The sequence below is a fragment of the Dama dama genome, chromosome 23 (assembly GCF_033118175.1).
Source record: "Dama dama isolate Ldn47 chromosome 23, ASM3311817v1, whole genome shotgun sequence".
Taxonomy (NCBI): domain Eukaryota; kingdom Metazoa; phylum Chordata; class Mammalia; order Artiodactyla; family Cervidae; genus Dama; species Dama dama.
The window spans coordinates 63,324,187-63,343,481 of NC_083703.1; the positions used below are offsets into that span (position 1 = coordinate 63,324,187).

Here is a 19,295-nt window from a genome sequence, read left to right on the forward strand (position 1 = left end):
CATTCTTTTTAAAAAAAGCGGAGTTCTTGAGAAGGGTCTATAGGCTTCACCACACATAAAAAAAGACACCCTGAAAAGCAGTGTCCTGAAAGAGCTGATGTAGGGAGTTCCTTGGCAGTCCAGTGGTTAAAACTCTAAGCTTCCGCTGCAGGGGTCCCAGGTTCAACTCCTTGTTGGAACTAAGATCCCACAAACTGGGGAGCATGAGCAAAAAAAAGAAATGATGAGTATGACTTTGATCTCTCTCAGCTGACATCCAGCCCATGAGAGGCTGAAGGGAGAACTCAGAAAAGCAGGAGAGCAAGGCTTCCAACAGGAACCTCATGACCTGCATTTCACTGCTGCCTGGTCCTGTCTTGTTTATGAACTCATGAGCACACAGGCCTATAACAGAGAGCAGGGAGCCCTCTCGAAAATCAGTACTCAGAGGGGAGCCCAGCTTTCCCTCTGTCCTCGAGCTGGGCCCCTGTGCCCTCCAGTCCCAGGAGTGAGTCCTGCAGGAGGCCTCTGGCTAAACTTAACACAGTCTCATCCAAAATGTGGGCTTTCCCCATGGCTCAGTGGTAAAAAATTCACCTGCAATGCAGGAGCCGCAGGTTCAATCCCTGGGTCAGGAAGATTCCCTGGAGGAGGGAATGGCAAACCACTCCAGTATTCTTGCCTAGAGAATCCCATGGAGAGAGAAGCCTGGCGGGCTACAGCCCATAGGGTCACTCAGAGTTGGACATGACTCAGCACGCACACACCCAAAATGCTTTTCAAGGCTGAAAGAAGATCCTCTCTATCCCTATGAATCTGCAACAAGATAAGGGAAGGAAAAAAAAACATTTCTTTTTATAAATACCCTCATAGAGAGCAACCCACCTGCAGTCACAGATAGACTATTGGTTCCAAGAGGTAGACACCGCACGATGTGCTGGTTTAGGAGGGGGTCAGGTTAAAGCCTGATTCTCACAAACCCAACACGCACTCATGGGAGTGGGAGGAGCGCACAGTGTGGACAGAAACACCATCTCCAGGATCCTTCCTGGAGCCTGCAGAGAGGAAGGCGGCAGTCGTGAGAAGCTGAGGAGGCAGCTTCTTGGAGCCTGGGTTTGTGAATCATCACTCTCACGTGGGTTCCCCAAACAACCTCTAATTTGGGAGAGGAGCAGCAGAAGGGCCTCAAATTCACTTCAACTTTGTCCTTCCCCTTTCAGTTGGAGTTCCGTGGGCATTCATCTTGGGTGTCATCTACGACAAGGCTCAGGACATCTAGGATGATTCATCTTCATGATGATCTGCCCGAGATATTTGGGGACTTGGGGGTGGGGTTGAGGGGGACATGAACTGGCTCAAAGAAAGGACTCCCTTTTTTAAAAAATATAATACTAACACTGACTTTTTTTTTTTTGGTCACGCCCCACGGCTTGCAGGATCTTAGGTTTCTGACTAGGGATTGAACCCGTGCCCTTAGGAATGAAAGCGCCAAGCCCTAACTACTGGACCGCCAGGGAATTCCAGGACTCACTTTTATATCAGATTATTGATCAAAGAGAAACCAAACATGCAGAGAACAAGGAAGGAGTGTCCAAGAGTTCTTGAGATGACAGTGCAATGTAAAAGCTTCTTAGAGGACAAAGATGGGTGGTTGTGCAGAGAATTTCTCATGAAAGGTGCACTAGAATGTATGGATGGGGGCGCCCCTGGCTGGGGCGGTGGCAGGTAGGTGGAGCTGAGGTTCAGGGGGAACTTGACTCTTCCTTATTATACACTTTTTGTACCCATTTATGTTTTGCACTATTGTGTATGCATTATTGCTTAAAAATTTTTGTTTACAGCTTTGCAAGTCAGAGACCTCATAGGAAAGTAGCAGGTGCTTAATTGACACATGTTAAAACACTGCTATTTCAGGAACTAGCATTTATGGAGCACCTACTGTGGGCCAAGGGCCCTCTGGCAATCCCGGTTTTCCAGGTCTTACAGACAGGGAGGCTGGGCCAGGAGGGAGCTGAGTGGGAACTCCTCCCAGAAGCCAGGGCTCTAGTCCTGCATGAGGACCACACCGCCTCCCTCCCTGGAGTGAGCAGTTGGAGGCACCAGATGCTTTGGCAGGATCCAGAGAGATGCCATCTGTGAGGGGAACCTATTCTTAGAGAGCAGAGACAGTGGGTGGGGGAGCCGGCCAACCCCCAGCGGCAGTGGGGGGACGTCGGGAGGAATGGGGGCAGGCAGCCAAGGCTTTTACCTTCAGCTGAGGGGCGGGGCGGGCCAGGTTGAAAGCACAGTGTCCGTAGTCCTTGGGGCCAAGCTTCCTTTTACATTTGGACGATACATTGGAAACAGCAGCAGGCATTTATCAAGTGCTTACTTTATATGCTGTCGTATCATTTAATCCTCCAGACCACCCTCCAAGGCATGTGCCATGAGAATGGCTGTTTAACAGATGACAAGACGGAGGCCCTGAATGGTTAAGTCACTTACAAGGAACCAGCGGGACCAGAACTGAGCCCAGACACTCTGGGTTCCAAAGCTGATAGCCTTAACCACCATGCTCTGCTGCCCCTCAGCTCACTGCACCGGGGGCCAGTTTTAGTTTGGGTTCCCCCAAGAGCAGATCCCGAGATGAGGATGTTGGGTACAAGCAGTTTCTGTGGGAAGTGGTCCCGGGAAGCAGTGGTAGGGGCACGCGGAAGGGAGACAAGGGAGGAGGTGTTATCACAGGAGTGACTGCTGGGGTGGCCAGAGCTCAGTCCTGCTGGGTGCTCTGGGAGCAGTGTGGAGCAGGCACCTGGGAGTTATCCCACCCAGTGGCAGTCGGAGTGCAGAGTGGGGGTCGTCACCAGTCCCTGGTTGACAGCTGCTCCCAGGATGTGTTAATCTCCAGCACCGCAGGTCTGCCGCAGGCTGACAGAGCAGGTGCCGAGGGCAAGGGAGGAGCCCTCAGGCAGAAAGACTCAGGGTGGCAGTGGGGTGGCTGATGTGCACTGAAGTGGTAAGTTAGACAGGATATGGGTGGGGCACTCCAGCATCTGCTTTAAAACCCACTTGCTGGTGGCTACCCTCTCCCCTCCCCATAACCTCAGGACCTCATTCAGCCTCCACAGAGTGAACTAAGGGAAGTTCAAGATCACCTTCTCTAAGCTGGCAGTACAACATCGTGCCTGAGAACACACCGTTTAGACTCAGACCCAGTCCCACTTTCATGACCTAACAGCTCTGTGACATAGCTTCCTCGTTCATCACGTGGGCTACTGGCTGGCCCCCTGTCATTCCCTACCACCTTGTTACTCAAGCTCAGAACAGCAGCAGCCATCACCCAGGAGCCGTGAGAAACCCAGAATCTCAGGCCCCGCCCCAAACCCACTGAATCAGAATCTGCATTTTAATAAGATTTCTAGTGACTCATGTGGATATTTCTACTAGTAATTTTCAAAATATAAAAAGAGACTGAAGTATGCCTACTCCAATTGATGGCCCACGAACCAAATCTCCTGGAGCTGTGTTTGATTTGTTCAGCTTGGTGGTTTAAAAAAAAATTTGTCTGGCACACACACAAGTCTCCAGTTCACCAGGTCCCCATTCCTCCCGACTGCATAGCACCCAGAACATCATCATTTATGCCACTTCCCAGGCCCCTATAGGCATTTGAGTGTGCACCCCAATAACTAGCTAATTTTGCATAGCATAGTTTAGGTTCCTAAATTTAAGGCACTGACAAAAAAAAAAAAAGAACTTTGAAATCGCATAGATCTGGGTTTAAACCCTGGTCTGGCTGTCACACTAGTTGTATTGCCTTTGGCAAGTTACTTCTCCAATCCTCAGTTTCCACATCTGTGAAATGGAGATCAAAATATGTACCTGCAAGGTCATTGTATGGGTTAAAAAGAATAACGGGCAAAGCACCCAGGAAGGAGGAAGGAAGGAGGAGTTCACTAAGCGGATGTCAGTAGTAGTTGAAGCAGCTGTCCTAGTTACACAAGTCCAGCATAGACGCCAGCTATTGCTATGATTATCCTCACTTCAGTAGAAACTGAGCCTCTGAGAAGAACCTCCCCCAAGGTTACACAGCGGTCCAGCAGGGACTCAAACCCAGGTCCTCCAGCTCTGTATCTGCACTGTCCACTAGAATTTTCTGCGAGGATAGAAGGTTCTAATCTGTGCTGCCCAATACAGCAGCCACTAGCCACATGTGGCTGCTGAGCACTTGAAATGTGACTGGTCCAGATTGAAAAATGCTGAAAGTGTAAAATACACACCTGATTCTGATGACTTAGTACAAGAAAAAAAGAAAATAAATAGAAGTAAATAAATAAATAAAAAGAAAAAAATGTAAAATATCTTATTAATTTTTATATTTAGCACACATTAAAATGATAACATTTGAGAAATATTGGGTTCAAAGATATAATTAAGGTTAATCTCCTCTGCCTCTTTCTCTCCCCACATTTTTTTGTGTGGGGGGGCCATACCTCGTGGCATGTGGGATCTTAGCTCCTCAGCCAGGGATAGAACCCCTGCCCTTGGCAGCAGAGTCCTAACCACTGGACCACCAGGAATTCCCTCCACTTTTTAAAAACTGTGGCTGCTAAAAAAAGCTCAGTCGCATATGTCTCACACTGTGTTTCTGTTGGACAGTGGAAACGCTGGAGCTTCTACAATAGAAAACCCAAGGCAAGGAACGGAGTATTGTCTAAAAATGCATTTTTGCAACCCACTGCCCCCCAGCCAGAAGCCCTCTGCTATAGAAGAATGGTCAGAGAACATACCCACCAGAAAGAGACTTCGGTGCCCTCCTCTGGGCTGGATGATCCCTGAGGCCCAGGGTGGGGTGTGACCTTCCCTGGTTTCTCAAGAGTCAGCAGCCGTCACCGTGCCCAAGGCTCCTCAGCCTGATTCGGTGGCTCATTCCACTATTCAAGAGTACCTAACGAGAACTGATAATCAGTGCTTCCATTTCGCCAAATGGAAGCCTGGGCTAATAAAAGTTAGAGTCTGAGACTCCAGATCTTGAAGGCGTAGGATCCCCCGGGATGGTTAGCAGATGGAGCCAATCTCGAACAGCGGCTGGACACCTCCGTCACCCGACTGGGGTGCAGGAGCCTTCCTGGGCACCTGGGGGCGCTGTTACTTGGAGGGTTGGCTCTTGTTGTAGATAAGGAAGTCCGAGAGGTCATGCCACACGTTGCTGTCCTCGTACAGGTAGGTCATGGACGACTGCAGTGAGGGCTGCAGGGTGGGCCGGTGGTACTCGAAGAGCCACAGCACCAGCCCCCACACCAGCGCCGTGAACCACGGAAACGGGTCCGTCCTGGGTTCGGGGATGAAGCCCTTCTCCACACCCAGGCGGCACAGGGCAAATAGGGCGCGGGACAGCAGGTACATGCTGATCTGAGGGAGGGAAGGACGGGGTTACAAGTGGGCCCAGCCACTGGGAACCTTCTACCTACCCCAGACCACCCAATCTCATCCCTCCCCCATTTCCCCCATTCCCCTCCCCCACCCCGCCCCACCCTGGAGCATTGCCCGTGTACTGGATCAGGGTTTTGCAAAGTGTGGGCAAGGTGATTGGAAGTGGTTTGCAGCAGGCATTTGACTGTTACTGTTTATGTCTTTTTTTGTTAGCAGCATTGCATGGCAAATGGGATCTCAGGTCTTCAACCAGGGATTCAACCCACATCCCCTGCAATGAAAGCACCCAGTTTAAACCTCTGGACCGCCAGGGAAGTCCCACTACTTATGTCTTTTAATTTATTATTCTTTTTATTAAAAATTTTGAAAATGAATATATTTACATGGCTCAAAACTAAAAGGTAGCTTGACGACAAAAAACAGACCACAAATGAAAAAAAAAAAATTAATAAACTGGATTTCATCAAAATGCAAAATTCTTCAGTTGTGAAAGTCCATGTGAAGAGGTTGAAGAGAAAAGCTACAGACTGAGAGAAAATATTTACAAACACATATCTGACAAAGACTCGTGTCTCGAAAATATTTTTAGAAACTCTCAAAACACAACAGTGAGAAAAAGAGGCAATCCAGTTAGAAAACAGGCAAAAGACAGATATTTCACTGAAGAGGTTACACAGAAAGAAAACAGACACGTGTAAAAAGGTTTAGCTTCATTAGCCATTAGGGAAATGCAAATTAAAACCACAGTGAGAGGGACGTCCCTGGCAGCCAGTGGTTAAGACTCTAACCATCCAATGCAGAAGGCCCAGGTTCCATCCCTGGTTGGCAAACTAGATCCTGCATGGCACAGCTAAGACCTGGTACAGTCAAGTAAATAAATAACTTTTTAAAAACCATAATAAGCACTATACACCTATGAAAATGTCAAAAATCTGAAATGTAACAAACCACATGCCAGCTTCGAGGTGAAGAAACTGGATCACATGTATATTCCTGATAAGAATGTAAAATAGGACAATCACTCTGGAAAACACTTTGTCAGTCTCCTCTAAAACTAAGTATATATGTACCGTGTGTATGTGCTCAGACCCTGAGTTGTGTCTGACCCTTTACAACCCTTTGGACTGTAGCCTGCCAGGCTCCTCTGTCCATGAGATTTTCCAGGCAAGAATACTGGCGTGGGTAGCCATTTCCTCCTCCAGGGGATCTTCCCAACCCAGGGATCAAACCCTTATCTCCTGCATTGCAGGCAGATTCTTTATCACTGAGACATCTGGAAAAACCTTTTGTACCATATGACCCAAGAACTGCACTCCACGTATTTATCACAGAAGTGAAAACTATGTTCACCAAACACATGTACAAGAATGTTCTGAGCAGTTGCATGACTAATAGCCCAAAGCTAGAAATAACCCAGATGTCCTTCAATAGGTACATACATACCATGGAACACTACTCAGCAGTAAAAGGGAATGAACAGTTGATACAATAACTTGGAAGAATTGCCAGGAAATTATGCCGAGTGAAAAAAGCCAACCCTCAAAGATTACATACTATAACGACTCCATTTATATAATATTTTTAAAAATTGAAGTATAGTTGATTTATAATGTTGTGTTTCAGGTGTAGAGCAAAGTGATTAAGCTATACATACACATATATGTATGTATATTCTTTTTCAGATTCTTTTCCATTAAAGGTTATTATAAAATATTGAATATACTTCCCTGTACTAATTGTTGTTTATCTATTTTATATATAGCAGTATGTGTTAATTCCAAACTCCTAATTTATGCCCCCCCACTTTGGTAACCATAAGTTACCGAAGTTTATGTCTATGAGTCTGTTTTTGTTTCCTAAATAAGTTCATTTGTATCATCTTTTTTAGATTCTACATGTAAGTGATATATTTGCCTTTTTCTGTCTGATTTCACTAAGTATGATCATCTCTAGGTTCATCCACGTTGCTGCAAATGGCATTATTTCATTCTTTTTTATGGTTGAATAATATTCCTCTGTGTGTGTGTGTGTGTGTGTGTGTGTGTGTGTGTGTGTGTATACACCACATCATTTACAAGCTTCCATGCTTGTAAATAGTGCTGCTATGAACACTGGGGTATATGTATCTTTTTGAATTAAGAGTTTTCATCTTTTCCATAGATATGCCCAGGACTGGGATTACTGGATCATATGACGACTCTAGTTTTATTTTTTTAAGGAATCTCGATACTATTCTCCATAGTGACTGCACCAATTTACATTCCCACCAACAGGACATGAGTGTTCCGTTTTCTCCACACCCTCTCCAGCATTTATTATTTGTAGACTTTTTGATGATGGCCATTCTGACTGGTGTGAGGTGATATTTCACTATAGTTTTGATTTGCATTTCTCTAACAATTAGTGAAATTGACCATCTTTTCATGTTCCTTTTCCTCTGCCTGTTGGCCATCTGTATGTCCATCATGTAACATTTTTGAATGGAGGTCAGAGCAGCTGTTGCCAGCGGTCAGGTGAGGGAAAGGAGGGAAGGGGGAAGGAAATGGGTGTATCCAGGATTCCTAGAATTTGAAATTTCACAGACAAGTGAAATTTCTATCAAAAAAAACTGGGGAAACTTTCCCAAAATACAAAATGCTCATATCCATAGACTTTACAATTCCATATCTAGGAACTTACAGATAGACTGACACAAGTGTAGGAAGATGTCTGAACAAAGATGTAGACTACAGTGTATGTGTGAGGTCAAACGCTAAAGAACCCCTAAATGTCCATCCACTGGAGACTGTGAAATCAAGGCTGGTCCATCCCATCAGCAGAGAGCTCTCCTCATGTTATAAAGGATGAGGGACTGACAAGAGAGGCCTCCAAGACACACTGTTACATGAAAAAAAAGTACTATGATCTTGTTGGTGGAAAACTCCTGCTATGAACACTGATACAAGTACAGACAAGTTCCGAAAGGCTAAACAAGACACAGTTAAAATGACCATCTATATACATGTATAACTGATTCACTTTGCTGCTTAGCAGAAACTAATACAACATTGTAAATCAACTATACTCCAATTATGTATATGTGTGTGTGTGCTCAATCATGTCCAACTCTTTTCAATGCTATGGACTGTAGCCCTCCAGGCTCCTCTGTCCATGGGATTTCCAGGCAAGAATACTGGAGTGGGTTGCCATGCTATCCTCCTCCAGGGGATCTTCCTGACCCAGGGATCAAACCCACATCTCCTGCATCTTCTTGAATTGGCAGGCAGATTCTTTACCACTGAGCCACCTGGGAAGCCCAATACTCCAAGAAAAATTATTGAAAAAAAAAAAAAAAAAAAGTGTTTCTGGACGGTGGCTGAACAGTTAGAGGGGGAGAGAGACTTTCTTTTAAATTTATTTTCTAATTTCATCATGATGTATCCTAAGCATCCAGGAGTGTGCCAGGCACATAATGGGTGCTTAGTTTGCATTACTTAAAATGTGAAAAATAAAAATTATTTTTATAATTTAAGAATATTAAAAAAAAGGATATTTAAGAAATTTGAGGGAGGCAAATTAGACAGACTGCCAACTTTTCATATAGCCCAAGAAGGATGCTAAAATAGCAGCAGCAGCAACAGTTAGCATTTTGTTTTATCATGATCTCATTAAAAAATGGAATTTTAACCAAGAAAAAAGGCAAAATGCAGAATAAGAGAAAATTCTTCAAATGTAGTAAGTTTCGTTTTATGAAAATCTTGCTCTTTTTTTTTTCTCACTTCACTGCAGAGTAGTGTTTGGGGGCGTGTTTTGTTTTTTTAAATCTTTGCCCCAGAGAGCTGCATGGAACTCCAACAAGGTACCTGGTTAGCAGAGGGGGAAGCTGAGGGAGAAGTGACCTTCTCAAGGTCACACAGGGATTGGTGAACTACAGACCCTCAGACATGGCAGGGAGCCAAGAGCTTGTCTTCTTTGACTCCCATCCCCAACTCTATACCTGAATCCTGCCCCACCCCCCATTCTGGCAGGACCTTTACCTGGCTGTTGACGTTATTGTTGTTTCCAAACACCAGCAAGCCCCCGATGAAGGCAGACACAAATGAGTGTGCCTGGTAGGTCTTGCCCTGGACGTGGGACTGCAGGGCACAGAGTCCCTTGTAGAGGAACACAAACCTGGCCAGGTTCCAGGAGTGGGTGTACGTGGCCTGCAGGATGGCGCGCAGCTTCTCCCGGAGGCTGCATAGACACAGGGAGCCACCGTGAGTGCAGGCCCAGTCGCTCCAGGGGCATGCACCCACCTGGCATGCAAAACCAGCCTAGGCAAGGAGCCCATGGGCCAGCGCTCATTCAACCCCGGGCCTCTGCCCTCCATCCCCTTAGGGCTGCTCCCTCCCTGGATACGGGCTTTGACTTCACGCCATCTCTTCCAAGAGGTCTTCCCTGACTACCCCACTATCTTCTTCAAGAGGTCTTCCCTGACTACCCCACGTATAAGAATGCCCATTGTATTCTGTTCCCTTATCCAACTTTTCTTTTCCTTCAGAGCTTGTATCACCACCTGACATTTACATACCTGTTTATTATCTCCCCCTGCTCCCACCCCATCCCAGTGGAAGCTACCAGAGAGTGGTGTCTATACCTCACTCATTCATCCTCAGTGCCCAGAGCAAGGCCTGGCACATAGCAGATGCTTAATACATTTGTTTCTGGAGTGAACATGTGAAGAAATGAATGAGTGAATGAGTGAGTACCTACTACGTGCTGGATCTGAGGATATGATTCTGAGAAAAAATAGATCTGCTTGCTGCCCTCACGAGGTTTATGATTTAGTGGGAGAGGGAATTATGAAAGAAATAATCACAAAACAAAGGTCAAACTTTGACCCTGACAAGCAATGATGCCAGGACGTGAAGGATGAGGAGTCCATGAGGTCAAGAGGAGAGAGGAGTTGTACTGGGATCAACACCCGAGCAGAAGTCATGAGGAGGGACAGAGAGCGGGGAGGAAAGGAACAAAGAGAGGTCATTAAGGCCTGAGCAGAAAATGTGTGAGGCAAAGGTTGTGAGTGAGAGGTGGGGCCATGGTAAGATGGGTCTTTAAAAAAAAATTATTTATTTATTTTTGGCTGGACTAGGTCGTCCTTGCTGCTCGAGGGCTTTCTCTAGTTGCAGAGAGCCAGAGTGGCTCTCTAGTTGCAGTGGCTTCACTTGTTGGGGAGCACGCGCTCTAGGTGTGTGGGCTCAGTAGTTCCTACACACGGGCTTAGTTGCTCCAAGGCATGTGGAATCTTCCCAGAGCAGAGACTGAACCCATGTCCCCTGCCCTGGCAGGCAGATTCTTAAACACTGGGCCGCCAGGGAAGTTCTAAGCTTTGTCTCTGTCTTGAGAGCAGTGAACCTTTAAGAAAGGCACGTGGTTTGACTTATCTTTTCACAATCGCTAGGGGGCAGTGAGGAGAACCAAGGAGAGGAACAGCAAGTGCTCAGAGAGCAACCGCAAGTGCCCTCGAGGTCGGAGGAGGGCCTTGAAGTGTGTCAGCTGGGACCTATGAAGTCTGCCAGATGAGGAGGGACAGCTAGGAGTCAGCGAACTCTCACCCCACAGGAACATGGGCCTACCACTGCCAGTTCTAAGGCAAGCTGCATTTCCCACTTCCCACTGCCTTGAAAATGTTTCTAGAATCTGAACACTTCTCACCTCTATGCCACCATCAAGGTCTGGGCCACCAGTTGCTCAGCTGGATTATTGCCACTGCCTCCTACTTTACACCTAATTCTGCCCTTGACCCCTAGCAGCAAACACTTCACTTTCTCACTATTAAATTTAAGTCAAATAGTGGCATGTCCCTATACAGATTCTTACAACAATTTCCTGTTCCATTTAGATGAAAAGCCACGTGGGTGGGAGGAAGGTTCAAGAGGGAGGGGAGATATATACACACACACATACACACACATATAGTAGATGCTCAATAAATCTAAGTATACATACATACACATATATATATATATACTTATGGCTAATTAGCATTGTTGTGTGGTAGAAACCCACATAACATGGTAAAGCAATTATCTTCCAATTAAAAATTTAGAAAATTAAACAAAAAGAAGAGGAAAAGCCGAACTCTTCTCTTTGACCTAACGCCAAACAGGATAGTCCCCAGCTACCCCCATAATATTCCTCTCTTTGCTCTCTCCCCTGCAATCCTTCTGCTCCAGCCTCCTCAAACTCACCAGCTATGATCACCCCTCAGGGCCTCCGCACGGGCTATTCCCTTGGTATGAAACACTCTTTCCCTTGTTACCCACTTGGCCATCTCCTTCAAGTCTCTACTTAGAATGTTACTTTCTCAATGAGCCCTTCCCTATTTAGCTCTGCAGCCTGCCCTTCCCCAGCACTCTGGATCCACTTTCCCTGCTCTACATTTTCTTTCCTACAGCCCATACAATATTCTAACATACCACATACTTTTTAAATTTACTATGTTTATTTTCTGCTATGCCTTGTTAGAATGTCAGCTATACGAGGGAAGGGATCATTCTCTGTTTTATTCACTGCTGTATCCCCAGCACCTAAAGACAGTGTCTGGCACATATTAGATGCTCAATAAATATTTACTGAAGGAATGAATGAGTTTACTTAAAAAAAAAATAATTTGGAGGGCAAAAACTAAAACAAAAATAAATTTAAAAAAGAAAAATACATAAAGAAAGAAATCTTCACAACCTGGATTTGAACAGCAGGCGGTCCGTGTATGATTCTTACAAACTCCAGGTGAAGCTAAATACATTAAAAACTAAAACACAAGGTGATTTCTGAGAAGCACCTTGAAGGAAGTTATGGAAGATCAGAGAAAGGCCCAGAAGTTTGAACAAGGAAAGAAAGTAGATCATGGAGAGTTTTCCTGAGAAAGTGATCCTCAGAGAACTGGTATGGGTTGCTAGGAAGGAATAAAGGTGGGGTAGAAGAGGAAAGGGGATTCCTGGTGTGTATGTATGGTGGGTACTGCATGAGAAATGTACATGAATGAATGGCAGTGAGTCTTGGTGCCAAGGGCTCCCCACAGTGGGCATTGGAGAGAAGGGGGAATGTCCCTGAGGTCAAACTACAGGGGGCCTTGAATGCTACACCTGGAAGCTGGCTTCTCTGAAGAACAGCAAGGAGCCAGAAGCTGGCGAATTTTCAAGATGGGATAATAGAATCAGACTTGTACTCTAGGAGATGGTGGTGCGGACAGGTTGGACCCAACCTGGAGGCTACTGCACCAGGAGTCCTGGCACGATCTTGCCCAGTTTGAGGGGTGTGCAGAGGGGTCAGGTACCTGCCACTCCGGAAAAGAAAGGTCATGACCAGTGCGTGAGGGGCCCGGATTTTGGCTCCATAGCTGTAGAAACAAAAGAAAATGGTTATTAAGGCTCCACCACACCACTGTTTCTTTCTGAGCTCTCTCCTTGACTCCCTGTGCCCCCTCCTCCCCCTCCCTAATCCTAATATCATTTGGGGAGGGAAACTAACGCTGGCTTTCGAGTTTGATCTGGGTTCCAAGTGGGTCATACAAAGTAAACAGTATCTGGTACCAGAGCCTTACCCTGTTTTGCTCTATGCTGCTGCTGCTGCTGCTGCTGCTAAGTCACTTCAGTCGAATCCGACTCTGTGCGACCCCATAGATGGCAACCCACCAGGCTCCCCCGTCCCTGGGATTCTCCAGGCAAGAACACTGGAGTGGGTTGCCATTTTCTTCTCCAATGCATGAAAGTGAAAAGTGAAAGTGAAGTCGCCCAGTCGTGTCCAACTCTCAGCAACCCCATGGACTGCAGCCCACCAGGCTCCTCCATCCATAGGATTTTCCAGGCAAGAGTACTGGAGTGGGGTGCCATTGTCTTCTCCGGTTTTGCTCTATAAACTTGGGTAAATCACTGAATGTCTCTGAGGCTCCCTTCTCCCTTCAGTGAAAGGTATTGCCTTTCTCAGAGTTGTTTCTGGCAGTTAAGGACCTAGCACAGGTAAAAGTTCCTTATTCAACCAGTACTAATGTCGCTATTTTTCTTTTTCTTCTTTATTGGACTTGCCCTCGCTCCACCAAGTTCTCCAGCTGTCTGGCCCTGACCTTTCCAGGCTACAAGGTCTAACAATCTTTGACAGTCTCCCTCAGACAATGGTCATGAGCCCCATATTGTTGTCATATGAGTATCTGTGAGGCTTGTTTGTTTTCTTCCAAAATATTTATTTATGTATGTATTCATTTTGGCTGCACTGGGTTGTTGTTGCAGCCTGTGGAGTCTAGTTCCCAGACCAGGGGTCAAACCCGGGCCGCCTGCATTGGGAGTATGCAGTCTCAGCCACTGGACTGCTAGGCAGGTCCTTGTGAGGCTTGTTTGAAACAGCAAAAGACTGGGAGCAAACCTGTGTCCATCCACAGGGGGCTACTAGGTAAACATAAAATGGACCCATGGCAACCAGTGGAATACACTGGTTGCTGTACATGAAACACCTGTCCATGAACCAGGCAGCTCTAGATATGCTGTAGGCTTGGGTAGAGCAAGGTGTGTAAACTTCTAAAAAGCTCTAACTTTTTGTGCCTTTTGTGAATATGGTACCTAATTTTTTAAAAAATCAAATAAAAAGTGTGATGAACTGACAGCAGTGTTACTGTATGTGGTGGCCAGGCTGAATGGCTTATTTTCTCGCTGCCTAGCAGTGGGTGGGCAGGACCCTCATCTGGCCCCCAGCAAGCTCTCTGCCCCGCCTCCTCCAAAGGCATGTCTTCTTACCCTGAATAAAGAGGCCGTTGGCCTCCTCCAGCTGGCCAAGGTGAACGAGACCCTGCCTTATACCTCAGACACAAGTGGAACAATGCCCCCAACTGCCTCCATGTGCCTGGCCCCCTTCCCAAACTATTCAGACACTGGTGGGAGCCAGTTACTGCCACTCACAAGAGCTCTCTGTGTCCTGAAACATGGAATGCTCTGGATTAAAAAGGACTGTAAGGACATGACATGGTTAAGACTCTGTGCTTCCACTGAAGGAGGTGAGGGTTCAACCGCTGGTTGGAGAACTAAGCTCACATGTGCCATGTGATGTGGCAAAAAGAAAACAAAATCGTCATGACCAAGGAAACTTCAGAGCAGCTCTGAATACAGACCTTCAGTCCTCTTCCATATAAGAGAGAAATTAAATAAATAAAGGACCATGACAGATGCAGTATGATATCCTGGAAGATCCTTATCTAGACTATCTTGCTATAGAGGACATTTAGGGGACAACTGGGACAATCTGTCTATTGACTAGACAGCAGTCAACATTATAGGATTATGATTCATTTCTTTTTTAATTAAAAACATTTTATACACCTACATTTTTGTTCTTTTTTTAAAAATTTTTTTAAATTTATTTTTGGCTGTGCTGGGTCTTTGTTGCTGCGTGGGCTTCTCATTGCAGTGGCTTCTCCTGTTGCAGAGCACGGGCTTTTGGGCATGTGGACTCAGTAGTTGCATTTCCTGGCTCTAGAGCACAGGCTCAGTGGTTTGGCTCACAGGCTCAGTTACTCCACAACATGTGGGATCTTCCCGGACCAGGAATCGAACCTGTGTCTGCTGCATTGGCAGGTGGATTCGTTACCAATGAGCTATGAATTTTCCTCTCTGAGCCACAGTCTTCTCATCCAGAAAATGGGTTACAATGGCAATTCCTCCCTTATACACTTATTCATTCAGTTAATATTTAAGAGCCTACTATGTATCAGGTACTAGGAATAACAGATAAAAATTTCTGTCCCCATGAAGCTCATTTTCTAGTGAGAGACCGAGTAGAAAAACGGGATGCGTAAGTGAATACTTAAGTGTCAGGTGGTGATAAGGTCTATGCAGGAAAAATCAATAGGGAAGGAGGTTAAAGTTCAGAGATAGCCTCATTGAGGAGGTAACAATCGGAAGCCTGAGGAAGGTGAAGGAGTGAGCCAGGTAGACATTCATGCAACTACAACAATGATCACAGCAGCTAACAGTTATATACATATCAGGCACTGTGCTGAGCATTTCACACTTACTGACTCAATTCTCTCGACAGCATGATGAAAGTCAAAGTGTTCGTTGTTCAGTCTGTTCAATTCTGTGACCCCATAGACTGTAGCCCTCCAGGCTCCTCTGTCCATGGTATTATCCAGGCAACAATGAAGTGGGTTGCCATTTCCTTCTCCAGGGGATATTCCCAACCCAGGGATCGCACCTGGGTCTCCTGCATTGCAGGCAGATTCTTTACCTTCTAAGCCACCAGGAAAGCCCTGAGAGGGTAAAAGGCAGGAAGGCCAGGGGTCTCCAAACGGAGGAAACAGACTACAAGTGTCAGACTAAGCGGCAGGAGGAAACAAACAAGTGTTAGATTTTTTCCCCTTCTCTAAACAAATTTAAAAAGAGGTTTCTTTTAAAATTCTGAGTTGCCGTGACCACACCTGGTTCCACCATTACTTAACTTTTCTCAAACCTTGATCTAACCAATGTTTTTCTTATGGAAATATTTGTCTTAAGCTATGTTAATGAACTATGTATTTACCCTAGACTCTGTCTTCCTTGGAGAAGGAAATGGCAACCCACTCCAGTGTTCTTGCCTGGAAAATCCCAGGGACAGAGGAGCCTGGTGGGCTGCCGTCTATGGGGTCACACAGTTGGACACGACTGAAGCGACTTAGCAGCAGCAGCAGCAGTTTCCTAGGTTCAGCAGCAGTCTTCCTAGGTTCTGAGTCTTAGATGGAACCGACTTGACAAGTCAGTATGTTTTACTCATGCAAATGTTCTCATAAGCTATGTTAATGATACTGTAATTTGCTTAGAAACCTGCTTTTTCTTTTTTTTTGAAACCTGCCTTTCTTCAAGATCCATGTGAACCATTTTATGGCCCGGGACAACTCACCTTGTGCCAATGTTATCTCAAAATGAATGTTATGGGTGATGGGTCTGGTGCCAGTCTCTGAGTTTTGAGACATTTCCTTTCTCTAATTAGCAGACTGCTAGGAGCTACATAACATCCAACTAAAGACTAGCAGAGGGGCACTCTTTCTGCTGATGTCTATGTCAGAAGCTTTCTCTAATTCTTTCACACTTTAATAAAACTTTATTACACAAAAGCTCTGAGTGATCCAGTCTCGTCACTGGCCCGGGATTGAATTCCTCTCCTTCGGAGGCCAAGAATCCTGGAGTCTTTCATGGCTCAGCAACAATAAAAGTACTATTATCAACCCCATTTTTATAAAAATTGAGGCTTAGAGAGCCTAAATAAGTTGCACAAGATCATGTAGGTAAGGGGCACCAGTACTCAAATTGAGGTGATCACATCCACACCACCATCCCATGCTGCCACTAAATGCCAACTCCAAGAACATGCAGATTTTTGTTCCCTTTGTTCTTTGATGCTTCCCCAGTTCCTGGCACTGTAGGCTCTCAATAAATCATAGCGCTTATGCATAAAGTTTAAAGGAAACTGAGCTCCCGTCCTGGCGCTGCCAGAGGAAATGACCTCCTCTTCTGCAGGTCAGATGGCCAAATTGTAATCCGTTTGCTTGGCAAATATTTGCAGCTTCAGTTACACTGGTAACGGCTGCGGCTTATCAAAAGAGGACTTAGCAGTAAATCTTACAAAAGAATGAGAAGCGGGATGAAAAGTCAGGGGCAGCTTAATGGAAGGAGCATAGAGAGGCAGGGCCGCAGGCTTGCTAGAAGGCAGAGTTCAGCTCCCCACTGTGCAGACGGAGCCACGGAAGCCAGATAGGCCCAAGGGCACACAGCAGCAGGAGGGGTAAAACTGGACCCAAATGAAGGGATACAGGGGCTGGCATGGGAAATAGTCAAGGCAATAAGGCCAGGCTGCAAAGCACTGAGTACTTAGAAACAGCGTAGTTAGAGCCCCAGCTCAGAAGGCGCACGGAACCCAAAATCCAGAGCCCACTGCACCGACAGTGGACACCAATACCTACAGAGACACTAGAGCTGCTCAAGGGCGCAGAGCTCAGCGGCGACGGTCCCAGAACCCGCTTCTCCAACCCCACCAGACCGATCCTTCAGCCCCTGCCCAGCCCGATGACCCCACTCACACGACCCCGTTCCGGAAGCCCTTCAGCATCGACAGGGCTGCGTGGTAGCGGCGCTTGCGCAACAGTGCGTTGATCGCAAAGAGCAGAGTCCGCAGCTGTGGTGGGGCGGCCATAATGCAGGCGTCGTTCGGGGTGGTGGGCACGGAGCAGGACTCACGCCCGGACAGCCGGGGTTGCTATTGCACAACCCTCAGTAGGGCTTAGCGGTGCCGGACGGTGCCGGACAGTGCACCGCGTCTTTGAGCCCATAGGATGTGTCTGCTGTCACTCATACGAAGAGGGCCGATCACAGAGCTCACTCAACTCACCAGGGGAATGGGACGCAAGCACTCTCTCGAAGAGCGGTCTGATTGGAAGAGAGGGAAAGCTCGTAGCCAATTACAATGGGCTCCGTCCAATTCTACCGCAAAAAGGTTAGAAACGTATTCCTGGATCTGTCCAATCAGAAAGCAGTTTCGCTGGGACTTAGAAGAGGTGTGTCACCTGTGAGCTTGGAAGTTTTCTGAAAGAGAAGCCGCCCTTCGGAGAGTAGGGTTGGTGACACAGGGAGGAGCCAGGCCTTAACTCTACACAGGACAGTTAACATGGACCATACCGATCTTCTCAGACCGTAAATGACTTGGCACCTTTACCCTTTTGGTTTCCATATGTTCTTGAAAACCAAACTTTTTCTCATGGTCCGCAGAAGACTGTTTGATCTGGCCCCTGTTTTCCTCTCTAATTTTACATCTCCACTCTCCCTTAGTTCTCTCAGTCACTTCTCTTCAGCGAAACTAGCCTCCTTGCTGTTCCTTGAGCCTGACGCTCCTGCCTAAGTGCCTTTGCCTTTCTTTATCTCCCTGTTTCTTATGCATCGCCCCAAGTTCTTCCCGTAGCTAACTCCTTCTCAACCTTCAGGCTTCAGCTCAAATGCCATCTCCTCAGAGAGGTCTTCCTAGGTATCTCAGAACATTGAGGGGTGACATTTATGTATGATGTCACTGTGTGGAGATGTCATTGGATAGCGGTTACACACGGAGTGGTAGCTGTGACTTGCGAGGGTGTCCCCTGGTACATGGGCCATCTGGTATTTATCTGTGACATTATTGCCTAGGTCAGCGTCAGAGGATGATGTCAGAGGTCAGTGAGAAAGAACTATGTTGGCCCTATTTTACCATTGGGGTTTCTCCTGTGGCTCAGCAGTAAAAAGTCCCCCTGTAAAGGAGACACAGGTGATGCAGGTTCGATCAGGGAATGGCAACCCACTCCAGTATTCTTGCTGGAAAAATCCCATGGACAGAGGAGCCTGGCAGGCTACAGTACATAGGGATGCAAAGAGTGAGACATGACTGAAAATGCATGCATGCATATTTTATCACTATGACTGGAGTTTCGTTTTGGATGTGTGGAGGGGGGAATGGTGGATTAATTTATTCAATTAATTTTCCCTCTGAAAATAGCAACTATTGGATAAAATATAAAAAATATGCTCTGAGAAACACCGAATCTTAAAAACGTGGGGGAACTCCTAGGCCAATTATTATGTGAAAGCTGGTAACCAGATATTTAACAGGAAGATTGGAATATTGGAGCATGAAAGCTATTATGACTTGAGGGTTTTTGCCAATGTTGAACCTGTGGATTTCAGTTAATTAGCCACATAGGGCAAGAGGGACAAAAATAAAAGTCCAGGGCCTGTCCGAAGTGGGGAGCCTAACAGAAGGATCTCCTCATATTAGGCTTAAAGGTTTCACCCTTGCGTTTAATGTGATATGAACCTGCTGCACATCCTATACCATCAACCCGAAGGGAGTTAAGAAAAGGTTTCCTTGATACTGAGCAAAACGGGCTTAATTTTTAATAT

At 46.3% G+C, this 19,295-nt stretch overlaps 1 protein-coding gene across 1 annotated transcript; it reads right to left on the reverse strand.

Moving 5' to 3' along the window:
- Positions 1 to 4,317: 4,317 nt before the first annotated feature.
- PXMP4 (peroxisomal membrane protein 4) lies at positions 4,318 to 17,768 on the reverse strand. The gene is made up of 4 exons (XM_061127088.1): positions 17,453 to 17,768; positions 12,692 to 12,754; positions 9,408 to 9,606; positions 4,318 to 5,370 (listed from the first exon to the last, which is right to left on the reverse strand). The coding sequence occupies exons 1-4, from the start codon at positions 17,563 to 17,565 to the stop codon at positions 5,107 to 5,109; spliced, it is 639 nt and encodes a 212-aa protein (XP_060983071.1). The 5' UTR covers positions 17,566 to 17,768; the 3' UTR covers positions 4,318 to 5,106.
- Positions 17,769 to 19,295: the final 1,527 nt, after the last annotated feature.